The sequence below is a fragment of the Rhinopithecus bieti genome, unplaced genomic scaffold, assembly GCF_001698545.2.
Source record: "Rhinopithecus bieti isolate Rb0 unplaced genomic scaffold, ASM169854v2 scaffold_20892, whole genome shotgun sequence".
Classification (NCBI taxonomy): domain Eukaryota; kingdom Metazoa; phylum Chordata; class Mammalia; order Primates; family Cercopithecidae; genus Rhinopithecus; species Rhinopithecus bieti.
Window position 1 is genome coordinate 2,179,750 of NW_016810602.1, and position 19,878 is coordinate 2,199,627.

The 19,878-nt window shown below is 38.1% G+C and overlaps 2 protein-coding genes across 6 annotated transcripts in view; one reads left to right on the forward strand and one right to left on the reverse strand.

The window, feature by feature from the left end:
- Window positions 1-19,878, forward strand: part of ZBTB25 (zinc finger and BTB domain containing 25) — a 63,659-nt gene that overhangs the window by 10,537 nt on the left and 33,244 nt on the right. For 2 of the 3 annotated variants that reach the window (XM_017892411.1, XM_017892410.1), the window contains 2 exons: window positions 13,817-13,996; window positions 16,623-16,762. The gene's annotated coding sequence lies outside the window, so the exon portion shown is untranslated. Of the gene's footprint in view, window positions 1-103; window positions 721-13,816; window positions 13,997-16,622; window positions 16,763-19,878 lie in introns of those variants that run through there. The other variant, XM_017892412.1, reaches the window with a different exon arrangement.
- Window positions 1-19,878, reverse strand: part of ZBTB1 (zinc finger and BTB domain containing 1) — a 28,886-nt gene that overhangs the window by 1,572 nt on the left and 7,436 nt on the right. The window contains exon 2 of one of the 3 annotated variants that reach the window (XM_017892407.1): window positions 8,282-10,197. In XM_017892407.1, the coding sequence (XP_017747896.1) occupies window positions 8,282-10,179 (1,898 nt within the window). In that variant the 5' untranslated portion in view covers window positions 10,180-10,197. Of the gene's footprint in view, window positions 1-6,627; window positions 10,198-19,878 lie in introns of those variants that run through there. The other 2 variants (XM_017892406.1, XM_017892405.1) reach the window with 2 other exon arrangements.

A 19,878-nucleotide genomic window follows, 5' to 3' on the forward strand; every position in this document is an offset into this window, starting at 1 on the left:
CTAACCTGCCCTAGTGATTCTGAGTAAAATTGTATTTTTGGCAACAGTGCTTTGCCCTCATAATAAGATTCTTAATTTAAAAATTTTTTTTAATAAAATAAATTCTCTCTTAAGATGTTTTGCTCACATCAGGGAACATAAGCTTTTGAAAAAAAAAAAAAGATGGTTCATAATCTGGATGCTTAGAATTAATGTTTCTATTATCTAAAAATGAGCTCTCCTGATTGTGTTTGATATGAGAAGCTGGTTTAAGGAGAATAAAACACGTTAACTTTTAAGTAAGTGGGGCTTTGTAAGCTGTATAAACTGTTCCTTCCTCAAATAGGAGAAAACAAACTGCAAATTTTCTCACATAAAATTATTAATATCCCTGACTCTGATATGAAATAATCTTTTAAATTTCGGCCATCCTTTGGTCCTAGACATTCCTGTGTTTTCACTTAATACAATAATGATTAGTACATTGATACGTTCAGTTCAGAGCCAAGTATTTAATTGTAATCTTCATACTATCTTTTTTGGTCAGCAATTGAGATGGATAATGAGAAATTATAATGGCTTTCTGTCCCTTAGTGATCTGTGGTGGATTTTGATGGAAAGAATGAGAAATTTTGACACTACTAATTGACTTCAGTGATTTGGTTCTCCTGAATAAGGAAACAATTTAAGTAGGATTTGAACTTCTTAATGCTAAATTCAACCAATTGTGTGCATATAAATGTAAGTGGTATTGTTTGATCAAAATTAACATTAATTTTTTGTTTGTTTGAGATGGAGTCTGTCTCCCACGCTGGAGTACAGTGGCACGGTATCAGCTCAGTGCAACCTCCATCTCCCAAGTTCAAGCGGTTCTCCTGCCTCAGCCTCCGGAGTAGGTGAGACTACAGGCATGCACCACCACTCCCGGCTAATTTTTTGTGTTTTTAGTAGAGGAGTTTCATCAGGTTAGCCAGGCTGGTCTCGAACTCCTGACCTCAGGTGATTCACCTGCCTTGCCCTCTCAAAGTGCTGGGATTACAGGTGTGAGCCACCTGAGCCACTGCTTCCGGCCAGAATTGGCATCAACTTACAAGCTGCTATTGTTGTTTAGTTTATATTTAACGCTTAAATGATTATATAGACATTGTCCATGGAATCTTCACCATGTCATTCTTCTGTTCTCACTTGAAAAGTGACATTTGGTAGATGGTAGCCAGATCATTAAAGCAGTAGGTTTAACATAGTAGTATAGAAATCAGGTAATAGATGCATAAAGTTAAAATAATATTAAATTGAGGGAGATTGTTTCACTTAAATAACCTTTTAACCATTAAATAACCTTTTAAAATTTGCCGCTAGGTTAGGGTGGTTATGCAGCTATGTGTCATTTCCTGAAATTATCTTTTATTTGTTTTATGAGTAAAACTGTCTCTATAAGTTTACCCTAGAAATCCATAGGTATTTTGGGAAATTGAATTATAAGTGGCTAGATTAACTAACTTTTGTTTTTAGGCAAACTTAGATTGCTCTATAAATCTTAATCAAATCAATCACATATGGTAACTGGGGGAGGGGGTTATTCTGTTTAGTAGCCAAAGATATGATGAATTTATTTGTTTTTATTTTTTGAGACAGGGTCTCACTCTGTTGCCCAGGCTGGAGTGCAGTGACACAACCACGGCTCACTGTGGCCTCGACCTTCCAGGCTCAAGCAATTCTCTCACCATAGACTCCCAAGTAACTGGGACTACAGGCATGCACCACCATGCCCAGCTAATTTTTAAATTTTTGTAGAGATGGGTTTCGCTGTGTTGCCAGGGTTGGTCTCAAACTCCTGGGCTTAAGCAATCCTCCCAACTCAGCCTCTCAAAGTGCTGGGATTATGGGTGTGAGCCAGCGTGCCTGGCTAAAATGATGAATTTCTTATCCACATCATCTGTTAAGGCAAAAAGAGGAAACTGGTTATTCTGTTATCCTGCTTTTTCTTGGGAATATTTATTTCCAAATGATTTGAGTCCTTCAACTCAACAGTCTCATAACCAATAAAAGGAAATGGAGATTGGTGGGAGATTAAAACATAAAGGACAGGAATAGGGAAAATACGGGAGGAAAAAGTCACAGACATAGAAATGTGGAAGTTGAATTCAAATTAATTTTTAATTGAGCACCTACTATGGGCCCCTCAAGATAGCTGACAGTACCACTAACTGTTTTAAATGAAGGAAAATCAAAAAATAACAGCATTTAATATTTATTTCTAAAACATCATTCTTAATCAACCATTTAAATAAAGTTTTGTTTTCCACTCACATGTTTTCACATTATTCAGCATGTTACTTGGGTACCCACTATTACTAGCCACCTTACCAGGCACAGCAGATGACAGATGAACAAGGAGCACAGTCTCATAGGAGCTTTATCACATGTGTTCCTAGGCTGAAAGGCCCTTCTTTATACTTCTTGGTAGGTGGAGTACAGGAATGTAGAAGTCAGAAACCTAGGTTCAAACTCCAGTTCTAATATATATAGTTTCTGTGTGATTTAGCAAAAATAATCTATCTGAACCTCAGTCCCCCATCTGGAAAATTAGTATGATACTTACCTCATAAGGCTGTAGGGATTAATTAAAATTATGTATGTAGAGCACTTCACGGAGTATAGAGAGTGCTAAATAAATGGATGCTGAGGTTATTGAGAGCCCTAGGATGGATGGATCATGGGTTCCCAAATATGGGATGCAATTTCAAGTTCTTAACACCAAATATAACCCTACTTGCTTTAGTTTCCTGGCATTCATGCTATCATCCCCAGTTTAGTGCACCTCAGGTTATCAAGGATGTGGGAGGGATTCTACAAGCATATGTTCCCCCAGAGCTTTTTGGTACCCTGCAATCCTAGAAGTTGTTGATGCTAGGATGTCTGGAGAGCACAGGCCATTTGTCACTGAGAAGCATTTTTTTTTTTTTTGAGACAGAGTCTAGCTGTGTCGCCCAGGCTGGAGTGCAGTGGTGCGATCTCGGCTCACCGCAAGCTCCGCTTCCTGGGTTCAAGAGATTCTCCTGCCTCAGCCTCCCAAGTAGCTGGGACTACAGGTGCCTGCCATCACGCCAGGCTAATTTTGTATTTTAGTAGAGACGGGGTTTCATCACGGTGGCCAGGCTGGTCTCGATCTCCTGACCTCAAGTGATCCGCTCGCCTCTGCCTCCCAAAGTGCTGGGATTACAGGCGTGAGCCACCGTGCCCGGCCGAGAAGCATATGTTACAAAGGAGATGGGAGTAGTAAGGAAAGTTGAGGAACTGATCAAAATAGATGAATGTCAAAAAAAAAAAAAAAAAGTTTTAACTTTTAATTCATGATAAAAACCCAGTTAAAATTAAGTATACCAGATATCTTTATTTTCAACCATGTGTGCACATACACTCAGATTTCTTCTTTTGGTAGTGATTTGGCTTTTTGTTAACAATGACACAAGTTTTATGTTTAATTTAAATACTACAACGGTTAAACTGGTTTTGGGGGAGATTTTCCAGAAATTTATTAAATACGAAGTTCCTTAACTACTGACTTAGAGGAATAAGTATTGTTTAACCAGGGAAAAAGTTGTCAACAACCACCAGCTTCTCTTCCTATTTTTAGAATATAAAAGATAATATCTAAATTATTTTTTCCTCTCTCATCACTTACAAAAATCTCAATTATTTAGGCATATCCTTGGCATGTTCATAAAATTGTTCCATTAGGCATTCTATAATTATTATCATATTATTTTTAATCCCTACTCATTTCACCTATAATTTTCAAATGTTTGATTTTATTCAATTTTATATCCGTTCATATATTTTTTAGCGATAGTAAAACATGATTTTTCATGTGTATTAATTTTTTTCTTTTTTTTTGAGATGGAGTCTTGCTCTGTTGCCCAGGCTGGAGTGCAGTGGCATGATCTCATCTCACTGCAACCTCCACTTCCCAAGTTCAAGAGTTTCTCCTACCTTGGCCTCCCAAGTAGCTGGGATTACAGGTGCACGCCACCATGCCCGGCCAATTTTTTTTTTTTTTTTTTTTGAGACGGAGTCTCGCTCTGTCACTCAGGCTGGAGTGCAGTGGTGTGATCTTGGCTCACTGCAACCTCCACCTCCTGGGTTCAAGCAATTCTCCTGCCTCAGCCTCCTAAGTAGCTGGGATTACAGGCATGCACCAGCATGCCCGGCTAATTTTTTTGTATTTTTAGTAGACATGGGGTTTCACCATGTTGGCCAGGCTGGTCTCGAACTCCTGACCTCGTGATCCACCCACCTCAGCCTCCCAAAGCGCTGGGATTACAGGCTTGAGCCACTGTGCCTTGCTTAATTTTTATATTTTTAGTAGAGATGGGGTTTCGCCATGTTGACCAGACTGGTCTCGAACTCTTGACCTCAGGTGATCCACCCACCTTGGCCTCCCAAAGTGCTGGTGCCCAGCCTCTACTTTTCCTTTTAATTAGTGTCTTGACTGCTCTAGCAAACTTTTTTTTTTTTTTTTTTTTAATAATTAGCCCCTCTGGAATTCTTTCTTCTAATTGAATTTTTGTCCATACTCAAACTGTTAGTTACACATTAAACATTTGCCATATACCATTTAACCCATGTGCGTCATTTCTAATTTTTTTCAGAGATGGAGTCTCACTCTGTCACCCAGGCTGGAGTGTAATGGCATGATCATAGCTCACTGCTGCCTTGAACTCCTGGGCTCTATTGATCCTCTCACCTCAGCCTCCTGAGTAGCTGGGGACTACAGGTGCATGCCACCATGCCCTGCTAATTAAAAACTTTTTTTTTTTTAGAGATAGGGTCTTGTTATGTTGCCCAGGCTGGTCTGGAACTCCTGAACTCAAGTGATCCTCCTGCCTCAGCCTTCTAAGTAGCTGGAACTACAGATGCAAACCACCACACCTGGCCTCTCTGAATATTTTTACCTTAAAAACATGAGGGAGATGAAGACACATTTCTGAGTCCTAATCCACTGCTGCCTTGGTTGTGCTTTATTAATTTCTGAGATTCTTAGTCCTGTTGACTAAGTAATCGTAAAACATACAAGTTCTATTGTACTATAATTGATGGCAAACTTGCGAACCATTCCTCTGGGTTTTCTTGCTGTGTAGAATAAAAGGGCCAAAGCAAAAGAGTCAGTGTTCATGAGACAGAAAGATAATTTGATTCCACTATCTATCTCTGTAGATTCTCCTTTCAGTTTTAGATTTGGAACCTAAATACCTAAGTTACAAAGGCAGAAGATCTGGCAGCTTCTACAAACTTGTTTCATTATCTTCACACCCAGGGAGGGCAAGAAGCAACAGCAAGGAATGACAGCTCTGCAGCTCTGCCCCAGGAGAGGAAGGAGATATGAAGGAACTGGGTTGGAGAACTGGGCTGGAGAAAAGTGCTGGATATTTTTCATTCTCCCTAATTTTAAAAAGCAAGTAGTCTTTAAGTTAACTTTTTGCCTTGATAAGGAGAACTGTACGTTCTACTTTAGAGAAGCCTGTGCTTCCCTGTAGCTAGTTCCAAAACAAAAAAGTATGTTCTGTGAAACATGAAACTCAGAAAAAAAAACATTAAGGTGGCCAGGCGTGGTGGCTCACACCTATAATCCCAGCACTTTGGGAGGCTGAAGTGGGTGGATCACAAGGTCAGGAGTTCAAGACCAACCTGGCCAAGACAGTGAAACCCTGTCTCTACTAAAAATACAAAAATTAGCCGGGCGTGGTGGCGTGCACCTGTAATCCCAGCTACTCAGGAGGCTGAGGCACAGAACTGCTTGATTCTGGGAGGTGAAGGTTGCAGTGAGCCAAGAAGTATGAGCAACTGAGTGAGACTCCGTCTCAAAAAAAATAAATAAATAAAAAATAAAAAATAAATTGAGGTATGGCTTTCTAAAACTATACATCTCAGTCATGTAAAATTAGTAAAGTTTATGTATTTGCTTGCTAATTGTTAGCTGTTAGTACATGTCAAAACACTAAATTAAGCCCCCTTCCTAATGGAATAGATTATCCTTTCTTCAAAGAGTGGTAGTATTTAGAAAAAGCCCTATTCTTTAATGATGGGAAAAGCCACTGCAAGAAAAATGTTGATGAGTCACAAAAAAAGTGATCTCAAAGAAAATTATGTCCATTATGATACTATACACTGTAGTTTGGAAACTTGGTTTATCTGATCTCTTTATACTACTCTCTGATGGTCTCTGGGTTAGAGAACTTTTATCTGGTTCCTATCAGTAATATACATACCACATCTCATTTTAAGTTGGATTTCAAATTTAATTACTTGATAAACTATTGTATCTAAGTAAGAGTAAGATGAATCACTTTTCCTGCTTTTGCTGTTAAAGTTTTAATTTTTGTGTGTATTCTACCCCTGTCCCCTGCCTATTTCCCATTATTTGAATTCTGCACTTGGTTCCTGTGCTGTTCCTATCCTTACTTAACACTTCAACATATCCCCACAAATCTCTGAGCTCACATTGTGCTCTAATGCTTTCAACTAAATCTGTACTCGCCAGTATGTCTCTCAGTTCTTTTGGCAACTTGTTCTTTTATGTAAATTGTATACAAAATATGATTTGCATACTTTAAATATGATGTGAACAAAAAGAGCAATGCTGTCAAATTAGTGTTCAGAATCACAAATTTATATTTTTAAGATTAGGAGTTAATTAAAATCCCTTTCATTATGAAAAGGGTACTACATTGTAAGTAACTCACATTAAAAGGCATTCTATTCAATAGATGTGTTTATTGTGGGTCAGTTTTGCCAATGTTTTAATTCACATGTAATTATGTAGACCCTGTGTCAGCAACTACTAACAATAATACTACTTTAACTGAAAAAACGATAAACTGTTTCCATTGATATACTCTGTGATTATTTTATAATCCTCGTTTTATAGTCTTTTACAGAAAAAAAATGATAATGGCGATAAACTGCAATTTGCCACATTTCCTCCAAATCTTAGACAGTATAAAACACAAGACATTTTTTTGTGCACTCTACTTTTATAGAACAACCAGGTTTATAATTGATCTCTTTATTTTATTAGATTTATCAATATACATGGAAGCTTTCTCAAATCTCAAAGTTCCAAAAGTATGTAATTGTAAAAAATCATTTTTTCCTTTAGATGTCATATTCTTAGAGAGCTATTAAAGTCTATTTATAAACAAAAATAATTGATAAACTAACACACTTTAGAAATCAGAATATTTTAAATTAAAATATTTTTAATGAATACAAGATATGTCTTTTTAATTAACTATCATAGTTAAATTTAATATCACAAAACAAAATGACTTATCCTCACTAATTTTTCAAGTGAGGTAAAGCCATTGGAATTTACACTTAATATAAGTTTTAAATGTGATAATTAAATGATAATATTTTATCAATTATAGGAAATATTCATTTATAAAAATTTCCTCAGGTCCATCAATCTTTTTAGGCCAAGTTTGAGCCCATGTCAACCTTAAAGGTTAGATTCAGTGCACCTAACTTGCCTAATAAGCTTGTCAATTTAAGAATGTGAATTTCATTAATAAGGGGGAATAAAGAGTAGTTAACTCACTAAAAGTGAATGGGATAGTTTCAAATAATTACTTAAAGAATTTTAAAAATTTAAACAGAAATGGTCAATGATTCTGGGTTTAAAATTTCACATGATAACCTTAAAAAAAAGAAAAAAAAAAACCCACATAGAAATAGTGAAGTCATCACCTTATTGATGAAAACTAAAGTTTAATAGTCATTGAATGGGTAACAACCACTTGTAGTCTACATTTAAAAGTAATTTTAATCATAGCTAAGAAAACTAAAACAAATAATTCTATTAAGAAACAACAAAATGATAAACATTTAATACCTAAATGTAGATACTTAAAATCCTAACAAAAATATTAAAGTTAAAAGGGCCTTGAAATTTGTTTCTAACAAATCATCTTATATAATCAATTCCTAAATAGCTCATATCCTTTGCTTTGGTGTTTTACCTGCTATCACCTAAACATTAGTACAGTAGAAAATCACTTAGGTTCTTTTCAAATGCTTGGCATTATAATGTGATCTCATATCTTTCCTCAAATTAAATTTTGCTCCACATATTCCACATGTATACAGATGAACATCCATGTGCTGCTCCAACTGTTCATTATTTGGGAATATCTGAAAGCAGACCTGGCATATAGTCTCACCAGCAGATAAATGAGAAATCATATGCCGTACATGGTCATGTTTTCTGAAGTTTCCTTGATCACAAATGGAACAGACATACCTGGCCATGCCTTTGTGCATATCATTGTGCAGTCGCAACTGACGCTCTCTTAAAAACTGCTTTCCACATGTTTGACAAACAAACTGTTTTTCCTTAGTATGAACAGTATAGTGTTCTCTTAAGTGACACCGCTGATAAAATCCTTTTCCACACAGATTACAAAAATGCTTTCGTCTGTGATCTCTTTCATTTTCTTCCATGATGGTACTCTTAAACATATCTTGATCTAAGCAGCTAGACATATGTTCAACCACTAGATTTTCAGTTTCAAAACGCTGGCCACAATTAGGACATCGAAAAGGGCAGGCAGAATGTTTAAATAACTGCTTTTTTTGGATACTGTTTATCTGGTAATGACTGTCCCTAAAATCATCTAGCATTTCAACAAACATATCTCTTATTTCGGACTGCTCATCAGGATTCTCTTCCAAGTCCATTTTCTCCTCAGTATTTCCTAACCCATTCATGGTCAGATCTTGGGGCTCACCGCATCGCTGAGCATGTTCCTGAAGCTGCCTACCCTTTACAAGTATTTGTCCACATTTACCACATGCACAGATATTTTCAATGTGTTTGGCTAAGTAATGAGATGACAGGTCTTCCTCGGTTATTGTAAGTCCACACAGCTCACAGGATGCGTTTTCAGTATCCTCTTGTACTGGACTGCTGTTGTTAGGGGGCCTCATATTCTCTAAACCACCTCTTTCATCAGCACTTACTGACATTCGAGGTTTTAGAGTTTTCCTACCACTTTTTTTTATGCTGACATCTTCTTCAACATAGTATCTATAAAATGGCTCTTCAGGTTCATCTTCTAATTCATCATTGTCAGTGGATTCATTACAGTCTTTATCAGTAACTTTAATAATGTTAAAGTCTTTCAGTTCATCTGTAGGAATATCTTCTGGCTCCATCTTAATAATAATCCTTTTCCTCTCAGCAGCTCTGCTTTTCTCTTCGCCAGCTATTTCAGACTCCACTGCACTACTTTTTCTGCTTCCAGTGGTTGAAGTTGAATCATCAGCAGCCTGGCTTGTGTCTCCTCTGTATTTGTCCGTCTGTACAGAAAATGTTTTAGAAGAATCTTTTTCACTAAATTCAGCTTTGATGTTACTGTCTTTTCCATCTCTAATATCTACTATTCTATGGTAAGATCTTGTGTTTTGGTATAAATGTCTGTTAGTACAGGTCAGCACATGCTCATCTAACAATTTTTCACAGCTAAAACCAAATCCACAGCTATCACAGGTAAAACTCCGCCCAAAGCGTCTTGACACACGTTCTTTTGGAGTAGATAATTTGGACACGGAACTTTTTTTACATACATCAAATAGTGGCTCTGGAAAATTACCTAATTGTAAAGACTCTTCATCAGGCTCTCTATTATGTGGTGTATTTACTGTTGAACTTGGCTCTGCACACCACCTGTTGGCTTCATTGCCATTTCGAGCCACAGTATCTTCATACATTCTTACCCCAAATATCATTTTGCTGTTCTGTTTGCTGGAAGCAGAAGAGGAACATTTTGAACTAGAACAATCTGCATCTTGGATGTCTTCTAAACAATCAGGAACGTTGTACAGCTGTAGGTAGTTCATTGCCACTTTAAACTGCTCAAAACTGGAGGGAGCTGTCATAATTTTTCCTAAATACATAAATTGCAAAATGAGATCAAAACATTCTGCACTAATTTTCATGTTGCTGAGATTCAGTTGTGCAGTACTATGCTGATGGTTCATGAAAAACATTCTAAAATAGGAGCTACAGGCAGCTAGAACTGCCTTGTGTGCTTGAAAGTAAATGTCATCAATTGCAATACAACAGTCACAGAGAAAACCCCATTCTCTTTGGTTGTTTAGCTGTTGAAGTACGTAGCTGCTGTGGCTGGGCTTTGCCATCTTCTATTAATTAGACACCTATGTAAAACAAAAATATTAAAGTCAGACAAGATATAGAAAAGCACGGGAAAAAAGTAATTGTTATCATGATTTGTGACTTGCATGACTTTGCTATTACAATCAAGAAATTAAGAGCTTTCCATTCTAATATAGTAAAACTCAACAATATATACTTGAATCATTATTTAAATCTGAAGATGAAGACATCCAGCCATTTATTCAGGTTTTTCAAATTGAACAAAGGCATCAAAAGCAAAAGACAGTTTTAGTTTCATTACAACTCTTGGGGGGAACATGTACACTAAATTTGAACAGAAAAAAAGACATTAATTTAAAAATACTTGAAGGAGGCCAAGTTTGTGACTCATGCCTGTAATCCCAACACTTTGGGAGGCTGAGGCAGGAGGACTGCTTGAGCTCAGGAGTTTGAGACCAGCCTGGGCAATAGTGTGAGACCTCATCTCTACAAAAAAGTTTTAAAAATTGGGCCAGGCGCGGTGGCTCAAGCCTGTAATCCCAGAACTTTGGGAGGCCGAGACGGGCGGATCACGAGGTCAGGAGATCGAGACCATCCTGGCTAACATGGTGAAACCCCGTCTCTACTAAAAAAAAAATAAAAAAAAAAACCTAGCCGGGCGACGTGGTGGGCGCCTGTAGTCCCAGCTACTCGGGAGGCTGAGGCAGGAGAATGGCGTAAACCCAGGAGGCGGCGCTTGCAGTGAGCTGAGATCCGGCCACTGCACTCACGTCTGGGCGGCAGAGCGAGACCCCGTCTCAAAAAAAAAAAAAAAAAAAAAAAAAAAAAGTTTTAAAAATTAACCAGGTGTGGTGGCATCACCTGTAGTCCCAGTTACTTGGGAGGCTAAAGTGGAAGGATCACTTAAGCCCGACAGGTAGAGGCTGGGCTGTAGTGAGCTGTGTCGCACCACTGCACTCCAGTCTGGATGACAGAGCAAGACTCTGTCTCAAAAAAAAAAAAAAAGAAAAGAAAAAAAGAAAGAAACTCTTTAAGGATATGAGTAATTAAAGTAAATAAAACAGCAACTTAAACTGAAAGTTAACAATTAGATTGTAAAGTATTAAAAACTTACTAGATGATTAATACTAAGGAACTATTGCTCATTTTTTAAGTGTGAGAAAGGTATTTTGATTGTGTTAAAAAGAATCCTTATCTTTCGGATATACATACTTTAGTATTTACAGATGAAATTATATATCTGAGATATGCTTAAAAATAAATGGGGTGGGTGTGGGCAGCAATAGATGATACAAGATTGGCCACGTGTTGCTAAAATAATCTATTTTAAAAACCCTATTAAGCCTGGGCAACATAGCAAGACCTCGCCTTAAAAAAAAAATTTGCCCGGCATGATGATGCGCCTATAGTCCCAACTACTGGGGAGACTGATGCAGGAGGATGTCTTGAGCCCAGGATTTTGAGGTTGCTGTGAGCCATGATTGCACGCCACTGTGCTCCAGCTTGGGTGACAGAGCGAGACTCTGTCCCAAAAATAAAAATTTAAAAAACCTTATTAGGGCCAGGCACTGTGGCTCACACCTGTAATCCCAGCACTTTGGGAGGCTGAGGCAGGTGGATCACGAGGTCAGGAGATCGAGACCATCCTGGCTAACACAGTGAAACCCCGTCTCTACTAAAAATAGAAAAAAAATCAGCCGGGCGTGGTGGCGGGCACCTGTATTCCCAGCCACTCGGGAGGCTGAGGTGGGAGAATGGTGTAAACCCAGGAGGTGGAGCTTGCAGTGAGCCAAGATCATGCCACTGCACTCCATCCTGGGCGACAGAGCGAGACTCCATCCCAAAAACAAAACAGAAAAACCTTATTAGATTATATAGAAATGGCACCAAATAAGTTGGATTAGTGCCTTTGTCTTTTCTTGAATTATCAGAGAAGCAATAGGCCTATAGAGTTAGAATGTGTCTCATGTTGCTCAACATGCATTTCATGGTATAAGGAAGCATGGGTTTATTTGAGAAGGTATTTTATTTATCCTGAGAGTGTAAAGTTTTCTTTTTTTTTTTTTAAGCAGGGTCTCGCCCTGTTACCTAGGCTGGAGTGCAGTGGCATGATCATAGCTAACTGCAGCCTCAATCTCCCATGCTCAAGCAATCCTCCCGCATCCAGAGTAGCTGGGACTACAGGCGCATGCCGCCACATCCAGGTTTTTTTTTTTTTTGAGAGGAGAGAGTCTCACTCTGTCGGCCCCACCAGGGCTGGAGTCCAGTGGCCGGATTCTCAGCTCACTGGCAAGCTCTGCCTCCCGGGTTGTATGCCATTCTCCTGCCTCCAGCCTCACCGAGTAGCTGGGACTAAACAGGCACCCGCCACCTCGGCCCCAGCTTAGTTTTTGTATTTTTTAGTAGAGACGGGGGTTTCCCACCAGTTAAAGCCAGGATGGTCTCGAATCTCCTGACCTCGTGATCTGCCTATCTCGGACCTCCCAAAGTGCTGGATTACAGGGCTTGAGCCCAACCGCGCCCGGCCTTTTTTACAATTTTATTACTCTTTTTTTTTTTTAGTTTTTTTATTTTTTTTTTAGTAAGACAGTCTTGCTATGTTGTCCAGGCTGGTCTTGAACTCCTGAGTTCAAGCGATCCTCCTGCCTCGGGCTTCCAAAGTGCTGGGATTGTGGGTGTGAGCCACTGCACCTGGCCTCTTCTATTTTTTTGGGTTTTTTTAATTGTTAAAAGAAAAAAGTAAGGCTGGGCACGGTGGTTCATGCCTGTAATCCCAGCACTTTGGGAGGCTGAGGTGGGCAGATCACCTGAGGTCAGGAGTTCGAGACCAGCCAGGTCAACATGGTGAAAACCTGTCTCTACTAAAAATAAAAAAAAGTTAGCCAGGCGTGATAGTGGGTGCCTGTAATCCCAGCTACTTGGGAGGATGAGGTGGGAGAATCGCTTGAACCCAGGAGGCGGAGGTTGCAGGGAGCAGAGATTACGCCACTGCACTCCAGCCTGGGCGACAAGAACCAGACTCCCATCTCAAAAAAAAAAAAAAAAAAAAAAAAAACAAAAAAAAAAAAAAAAAATAGCAAAAAAATCAAACATAGAAGCATATAGAATAAAAACATACCTCAGGTCACATACCTCTTTTCAGAGGTAACCCTTTCAAACACTCTGGATTATATACCTTCAGATCTGTTGAGATGCACGTGTACATAGTTAGCATATACAGTACCTATGAGATGCCAGGCACATAGTTTTGTTTTTGTTGTGTTTTTTAACCTAAATGGTATCATACTATATATACCTCTCTGCAACTAGTTTTCTTCACTTAACATTAGACTTAATATTAGTGGGCATTTAAGTATTTTTAGTGTAGGGAGCTGACTTTGGATAAGGAAGAAAGGAGAGAAAATATTAAAAGCACTCAAAATCCTATCAAACTATAAAGTTAAAATAAGATCAAATTTTAGCCTCAATTTTTAATCCATATACATAAAGCTTCAGAATCTATCTTCTACTTCAAAATAAGTTCCTATGCAATTTGACTGAACTTAAAAAGAACACGTAACAAGGTGTTCAGAGAAATGTTCACTCTTCAAGCTCTGTAGTAGTAATTTAAGGGTATCTAAGTTTACGTACTTCTACTTGCTTTTTATCCATTCCTCACAGATCATATATGGGTCACACACCCCTTTTACTACCTATACGCCCATCCTGCCACCTCTAAGACATAAAGTTCCATAGCCAGAAATATGGGACTGGTGAAATGAAGATGGCTTATGATGAAACCTGCTACCTTCTTAAAATTGCAACCACTGCACCTTTTCTGGAAGCCAGATCAAGTTTCAAGTAGGTATTTCAAACCTCTGTAACTCAGGTATCTGTAAAAAGCTGTGAGGAATCATGTTCAGCATGTATCTAGATACAAAAAGCAATGTATGCACAAATATACTCATTAATGCGTTACTTCTAATTTGAATGCCTAGTAAAAAAAGGAGTTGTTAAGGTAAATAAATCTATGCCCCAGAATTCACTGTCACATGGCAGTGAATTAAAAATTATATTTCTGAATGGAAACTACAGAAGTGGGAAAAATGTTCAAGATGGAGAGCCAAATAAACACAGGATACAAAATTATGTTAGAATTATATAAAACAAATCCACGCCACAACCTTATTCAAAAGGTGGGGGGAAAAGATGAAAAAAATACACAAAATGTTGACCCAAGCCCGTTTTAAGTAGGAGGAAATTTCTATGTCTATAGTCATTTTTGTAGGATTCAGAGAGACATTTAATAATCAACCATAGAGTAAGAGCCAGAGGGATAGGTATTATTTCCAAAAAACCAAAACTTTCTATTAATAAGAGTAGTTCAAGAATGAAACAAACTTGTTTGGAGAATGAGTACCCATATTAAAGCAGGAACAGGATGCTACTGAGGACAGTAGAGTAGTGAAAAGAGCATGGGCCTGGGATCAGACAGACCTAGCTTCTTATCTAGCTTTCCCACTTTTGGGAACTTGCTTATCCTCATTGACCCTAAGTTTCCTGAACTGTGAAGGTAGGAATAACAATACCTCAAATACAATGTCATATATGAGGATTCACAGAGGCAATGTGTAAAATGTATGGTGCTTGGCATGTAATAATGAAAGTAACAGTGGATGTTGTAATGGTGGCGATGCTTATTTAAGCATCAGGATAAGTTTGACTTGATAACCTTAAAATTTCCTTCCAAATAAGAGTCTATTAGAAAGCCAGTAGTTAATCTATAAAAACTTTCAAGTATTAAATAGTTCAGGCTTGAAATAATGATATAAAGAGCGCAGAAGTTCCAAGGACCCTTTCTTATCTAGATGAACAGCAGTTTTATCATCAGCAACCAAAATTAATACAACTACATAGAAGATCAATATGTAGGCATATCTATAGCTATAGTCACAATTCAATTGAGTAAAAATACATATTCTTTTATTAACATAAAGCACTAAAACAAATAAGAGCACTTATAGCATTTTAATGCACATTTATTCATTCAACAAACATTTATTGAGTACCTTTGGTATACCAGGCACTGTATAAAGTATGGATCATCAGCAGTAGCACAAATATTCTGTAATATCAAGGAAACTTCATTTGAGGAAGTTTTACTTTTCCTAAATCAGTGATTCCATTCAACATGTATTCTGTAAAGTGCCCACTCTACAGAAGAAGGCATCATGCTGTAGTAGAAAGAACAAGTGCTCTGGGTCAGACACATCACAGTGTGAATCCCGTTGCCTCCATGTTTATACTCCTATGTTCCCCCTATAGAGCTGGAAGCTGAACAAATGAAAGCTGAACAAATGCTGTGTCTAATTTTTAATTCTAACACAACAGTTTTTAGGCTGACCTAGAATTGTAGTTTAAGTAACATTATTATGCAAATGTCCAAGTTCTGAGTAAAACTGATTTTAGGCAGAGTAACTTATAATAGCAATCATTCACACATTAGCACCAGCAACTTTGTCCTTGTTACACCTCATTCAGAAAAGCTTTCTTTTTTTTTCTTAAATTTTAATTATTATTATTATTTTTTTGAGACAGGGTCTTACTCTGTTACCCAGGTTGGCATGCCATCACAGCTCACTGGGCTCAAGCAATCCTCCCACCTCGCACCTTCTGAATAGCTAGCACTACAGGCATATGCCACCATGACTGGCTAATTTTTGTATGTTTTTTGTAGAGATGAGGTCTTGCTATGTTGCCCAGGCTGGTCTCGAATTCCTGGGCTCAAGCAATCCTCCCACCTCAGTCTCCCAAAGTGCTGGGATTACAGGTATAAGCCACTGTGCCCAGCCCAGAAAGGCTTTAAAAAGGATTAATACACCAAAAAGAGGCAGAGGCATATGGAGCAGGGGAGGAGGGATCTAAATTCCTGTGAGACTTTTAGCTTATCTCTTGAAGATAATTTTTTCATTAAAAATTTTTGAGGCCAGGCACAGTGGCTCACACCTGTAATCCCAGCACTTCGGGAGGTCGAGGCGGGTGGATCACGAGGTCAGGAAATCGAGACCATCCTGGCTAACACGGTGAAACTCCGTCTCTACTAAAGGCACGAAAAATTAGTCAGGCGTGGTGGCAGGTGCCTGTAGTCCCAGCTACTCGGGAGGCTGAGGGAGGAGAATGGCGGGAACCCGGAAGGCAGAGTTTGTCAATCTAGTCTTATTTGATAAATGTGTTCCCTAAGTTATACTGTGTAAGCTATTTCAGTAAATTTCTCACTGACATAGTAAGATTTCAGAAATATTTTTCCTCATTGCTAGATCTGTTAAATTGGAAATAACAGTTTTGCTAAAGTTTCTCTTACTCCAGCCTTGGAAAATGATAATTTAAGGGTCTATAAACAAGCATATTCAATGAATAAAGAAGTAACTTAAAGGAATTTTAAAGTGTTTCTGTGAGGCAAATAATCACCCTTTAAATTGTGTCATAGACTTGCAGCACCAATGAGGCATTTGAAGAAGATTTGCTTAGTCTCAGTGAAAGTCTAGAGAGCCTAGCATCACAGTCCCAATTCAGCACCCCAATCTCTGACTGACTTACAATTACCTCTGGATCTCAAGGAAGATTTATGTATGTATGTTTCCTTTTACCTATTTCTATGTCTTATAGGTCGAATGTATGTATGCATATGGATTTGAGGATTACAGAGTATTTTAAAAGTCGAAAATGTAATGAAAGGATTCTTACATTTTAACATCAGAATATCAGAATGTATTGAATACTCATAATGTTCCTAACAGTGGATAAAGCATTGAAATGGAGGGTGGAGAAGGATGGTGTACAATAGAGATAACTGTATATGAGGAATTAAATTTGAAACCAAGAAACAATTTGAGGAGTTTAATAAACTATATTGAGGCCGGGTGCGGTGGCTCATACCTGTAATCCCAGCACTTTGGGAGGCTGAGGTGGGTGGATCACCTGAGCTCAGGAGTTCAAGACCAGCCTGGCCAACATGGTGAAACCCCATCTTTACAAAAATACAAAAATCAGCTGGGCATGATAGCGGATGCCTGGCCCCAGCTACTCGGGGGGTGCTGAGGCAGGAGAATCACTTGAACCTGGGAGGCAGAGGTTGCAGTGAGCTGAGATTGAGCCACTGCACTCCAGCCTGGGCAACAGAGCAAGACTCCATCTCAAAATAAAATAAAATAAAATAACTATACTGAATAAAGTTCAGCAAGGGTTTAGAAGAAAAGCATTAATTATACCAAAATAGTAGGCTTTAGGAAGGATGCAGGATTTGAGTAAAGCCTTGATGAATGAGTAGGATAAACTGAAAGCACGGATGAGGCATTTCAAGTATTTATATAGATGTGTATGTAAATAGTTGAGGAGGGTACACAGCAGCTTGGCTGGATATGTAATGGGAGGGGAGGTATATTTGCTTTACTGGACTGGTAGATGAAGGTTATCAAAGTAGAGTAAATGACAACTGTAATATAATAATAATGTGAATAGCTAACATTTATTATTTCTTACTATATGCCAGGCTCTATTCCAGTCAGATGTATAGGGAGATGTATATATCTCTCACACATACATTACATATATACACATATGGATATATGCAATATATATGTGTGCATATCTCACACACATATATTGCATATATACACGTATGGATATATATACGTGTATGTGTGTATATGTGCATATATGTGTATGTATGCATATATAGGTATCATTTTGTGTATGTATGCATATGTAAGAATCATTTTAGCATTTAATCCTCATAACAAACCCCACAAAGTAGATGCTGCTATAAGACACATTTTCAAGATTAAAGAACAGAGCCATACAGTGTTATATAACCTTTGTAATATCACAAAGAGAGGACTTCATGGGATTAGAACACAGGCAATGACTCTAGAGCCCAAGATTATGACCTTAAAGATTTTGCCATCTATAAAAATAACGTCACATTGGCAAAATTCTTTCCTAGAATACCATCTTGCAGGGTATAGGGTCCAATCTCTACTACATTCTCTTGGTTTCTCCTTGAAACTTCCAGGAATAACCAGTTGTAGAGGCTCCCAAAGATAAGAGATTTTATTTCAATGCATTTAAGTGACAAATATGATCAAGTTTAGAAAATGTTATTCACTATCTGCACTAGTGGCTGTGCATTAGACTCCAAATTCAGTACTTAGTACGGGAAGTTCTGCAATTATAACTGGGTTATATCCTAAAACTTTATTTTTAATTTATTTGAAACTTGAAACACATTCCCATAGAAACAATAATATAAATGGTGGCTTAGTTTTATACCCACATCTTAAAGACATAATGGAGCTGTATATTAAGCCTAACAGTGCAGTAGTATTACTTGTATCATTAGCACTGACAAGAGATCCAAGGAGCAGTGTGATATAGCAATGCCTACTGTACTGAAGCCTCAAAGACAGGGACAAGGCTTAATGGCCTTTGTGTTCCTTGTGCCTAGCACACTCTTCCCACATAGTTGACACTTAATACGTGCTTGTCAAGTGAAGGAAATAAAAAAGAACCCAGAGAGCATATACTGTTTGTTTGAATACAAACTCTACCACTAGGTTTAGCTATGCGGGAACTTCTTTACTTCTTTAAGCCCATTTTTTCGTCTATAAAATTGGGATAATCATACTTCTCACAGGACTCTTACATAAATTAGAGATGACAAATGTTTCTTTGCCTTTTCAATCCAAGCACAGTACAATTTTTAAAAAATTAATGTCATAATTATAGTTGATAGAATTTTATGAAATGATCAAGTTCAACCCACTGCTTTACAGATCAAAAAGCAAACTGAGGCCCTAAGAGATTAAGTGGTATGTTCAAAGTCACATTTAGTTTTAGTGGCTGTCAGGATAAGACCTTGGTCTCCTCAATCCTGGTCTAGGGCTCTTCATACTACTCTAACTGCAGCCTACACATATAGCATCACCTGGCTGGCTGTTTTCTCCTCTGAAACAATTATGTTTTGCTGAAATACAGTAGTTGTTCAATTTGCAAGGTTGTTTGCATCTACACAAAATGGCCTCAGATCAGACTGTTATGCTTTTGGAGATTGTGCTTTGTTGGCTTGTTAGTATTTTTCTGTCTCTTTACTTGCAAGCCAACAACTGTCACTTCCTAAAGGTGTGCTGATCTCCTGTAGCCCACCATTTCAATCTCTTCTTGGCTGTGAAATTAGACAAAAACTCATTGAAAATTGAATCTACATATCCATTCATCCTAAAGAGGGAGCACAGCATCTTCTGAAGACCTAGGGAAATGCTCATTAGATGTAAAGTTTTAATTCCTGAATTTTGTTGACAGGCGATCAAATTTCCTTCCTCTTTTGCATCAGGCCAAAGCACTGGATAGCTGAGGTTGCCAACCATATAACTTACAAATAAGTGAGATGTTCCTGTAGTTCAGTTGAATTATAGTTCTAAGAAATGACCTTATCCACACAGAAAGCAGAAGGAACACAGTGGCTTCTGGAATATTCCCCTCTCCCTCCAGAAGTAGAGGAGGAAAAGTACATTTTAATCCATTCATGCTAAAGAGGCCCCACAGCATCTTCTGACCACCAGAGGGCACTGTGTAAACAGTAGGCTCTTTCAGCCAAATGTGCTTCACCAGGAAATCCCTTATTGCCCATAGCATTCGAATTCTTAGGGTTCGTTTTGTAGGACTTCTTTTTTTTTTTTTTTTTTTTT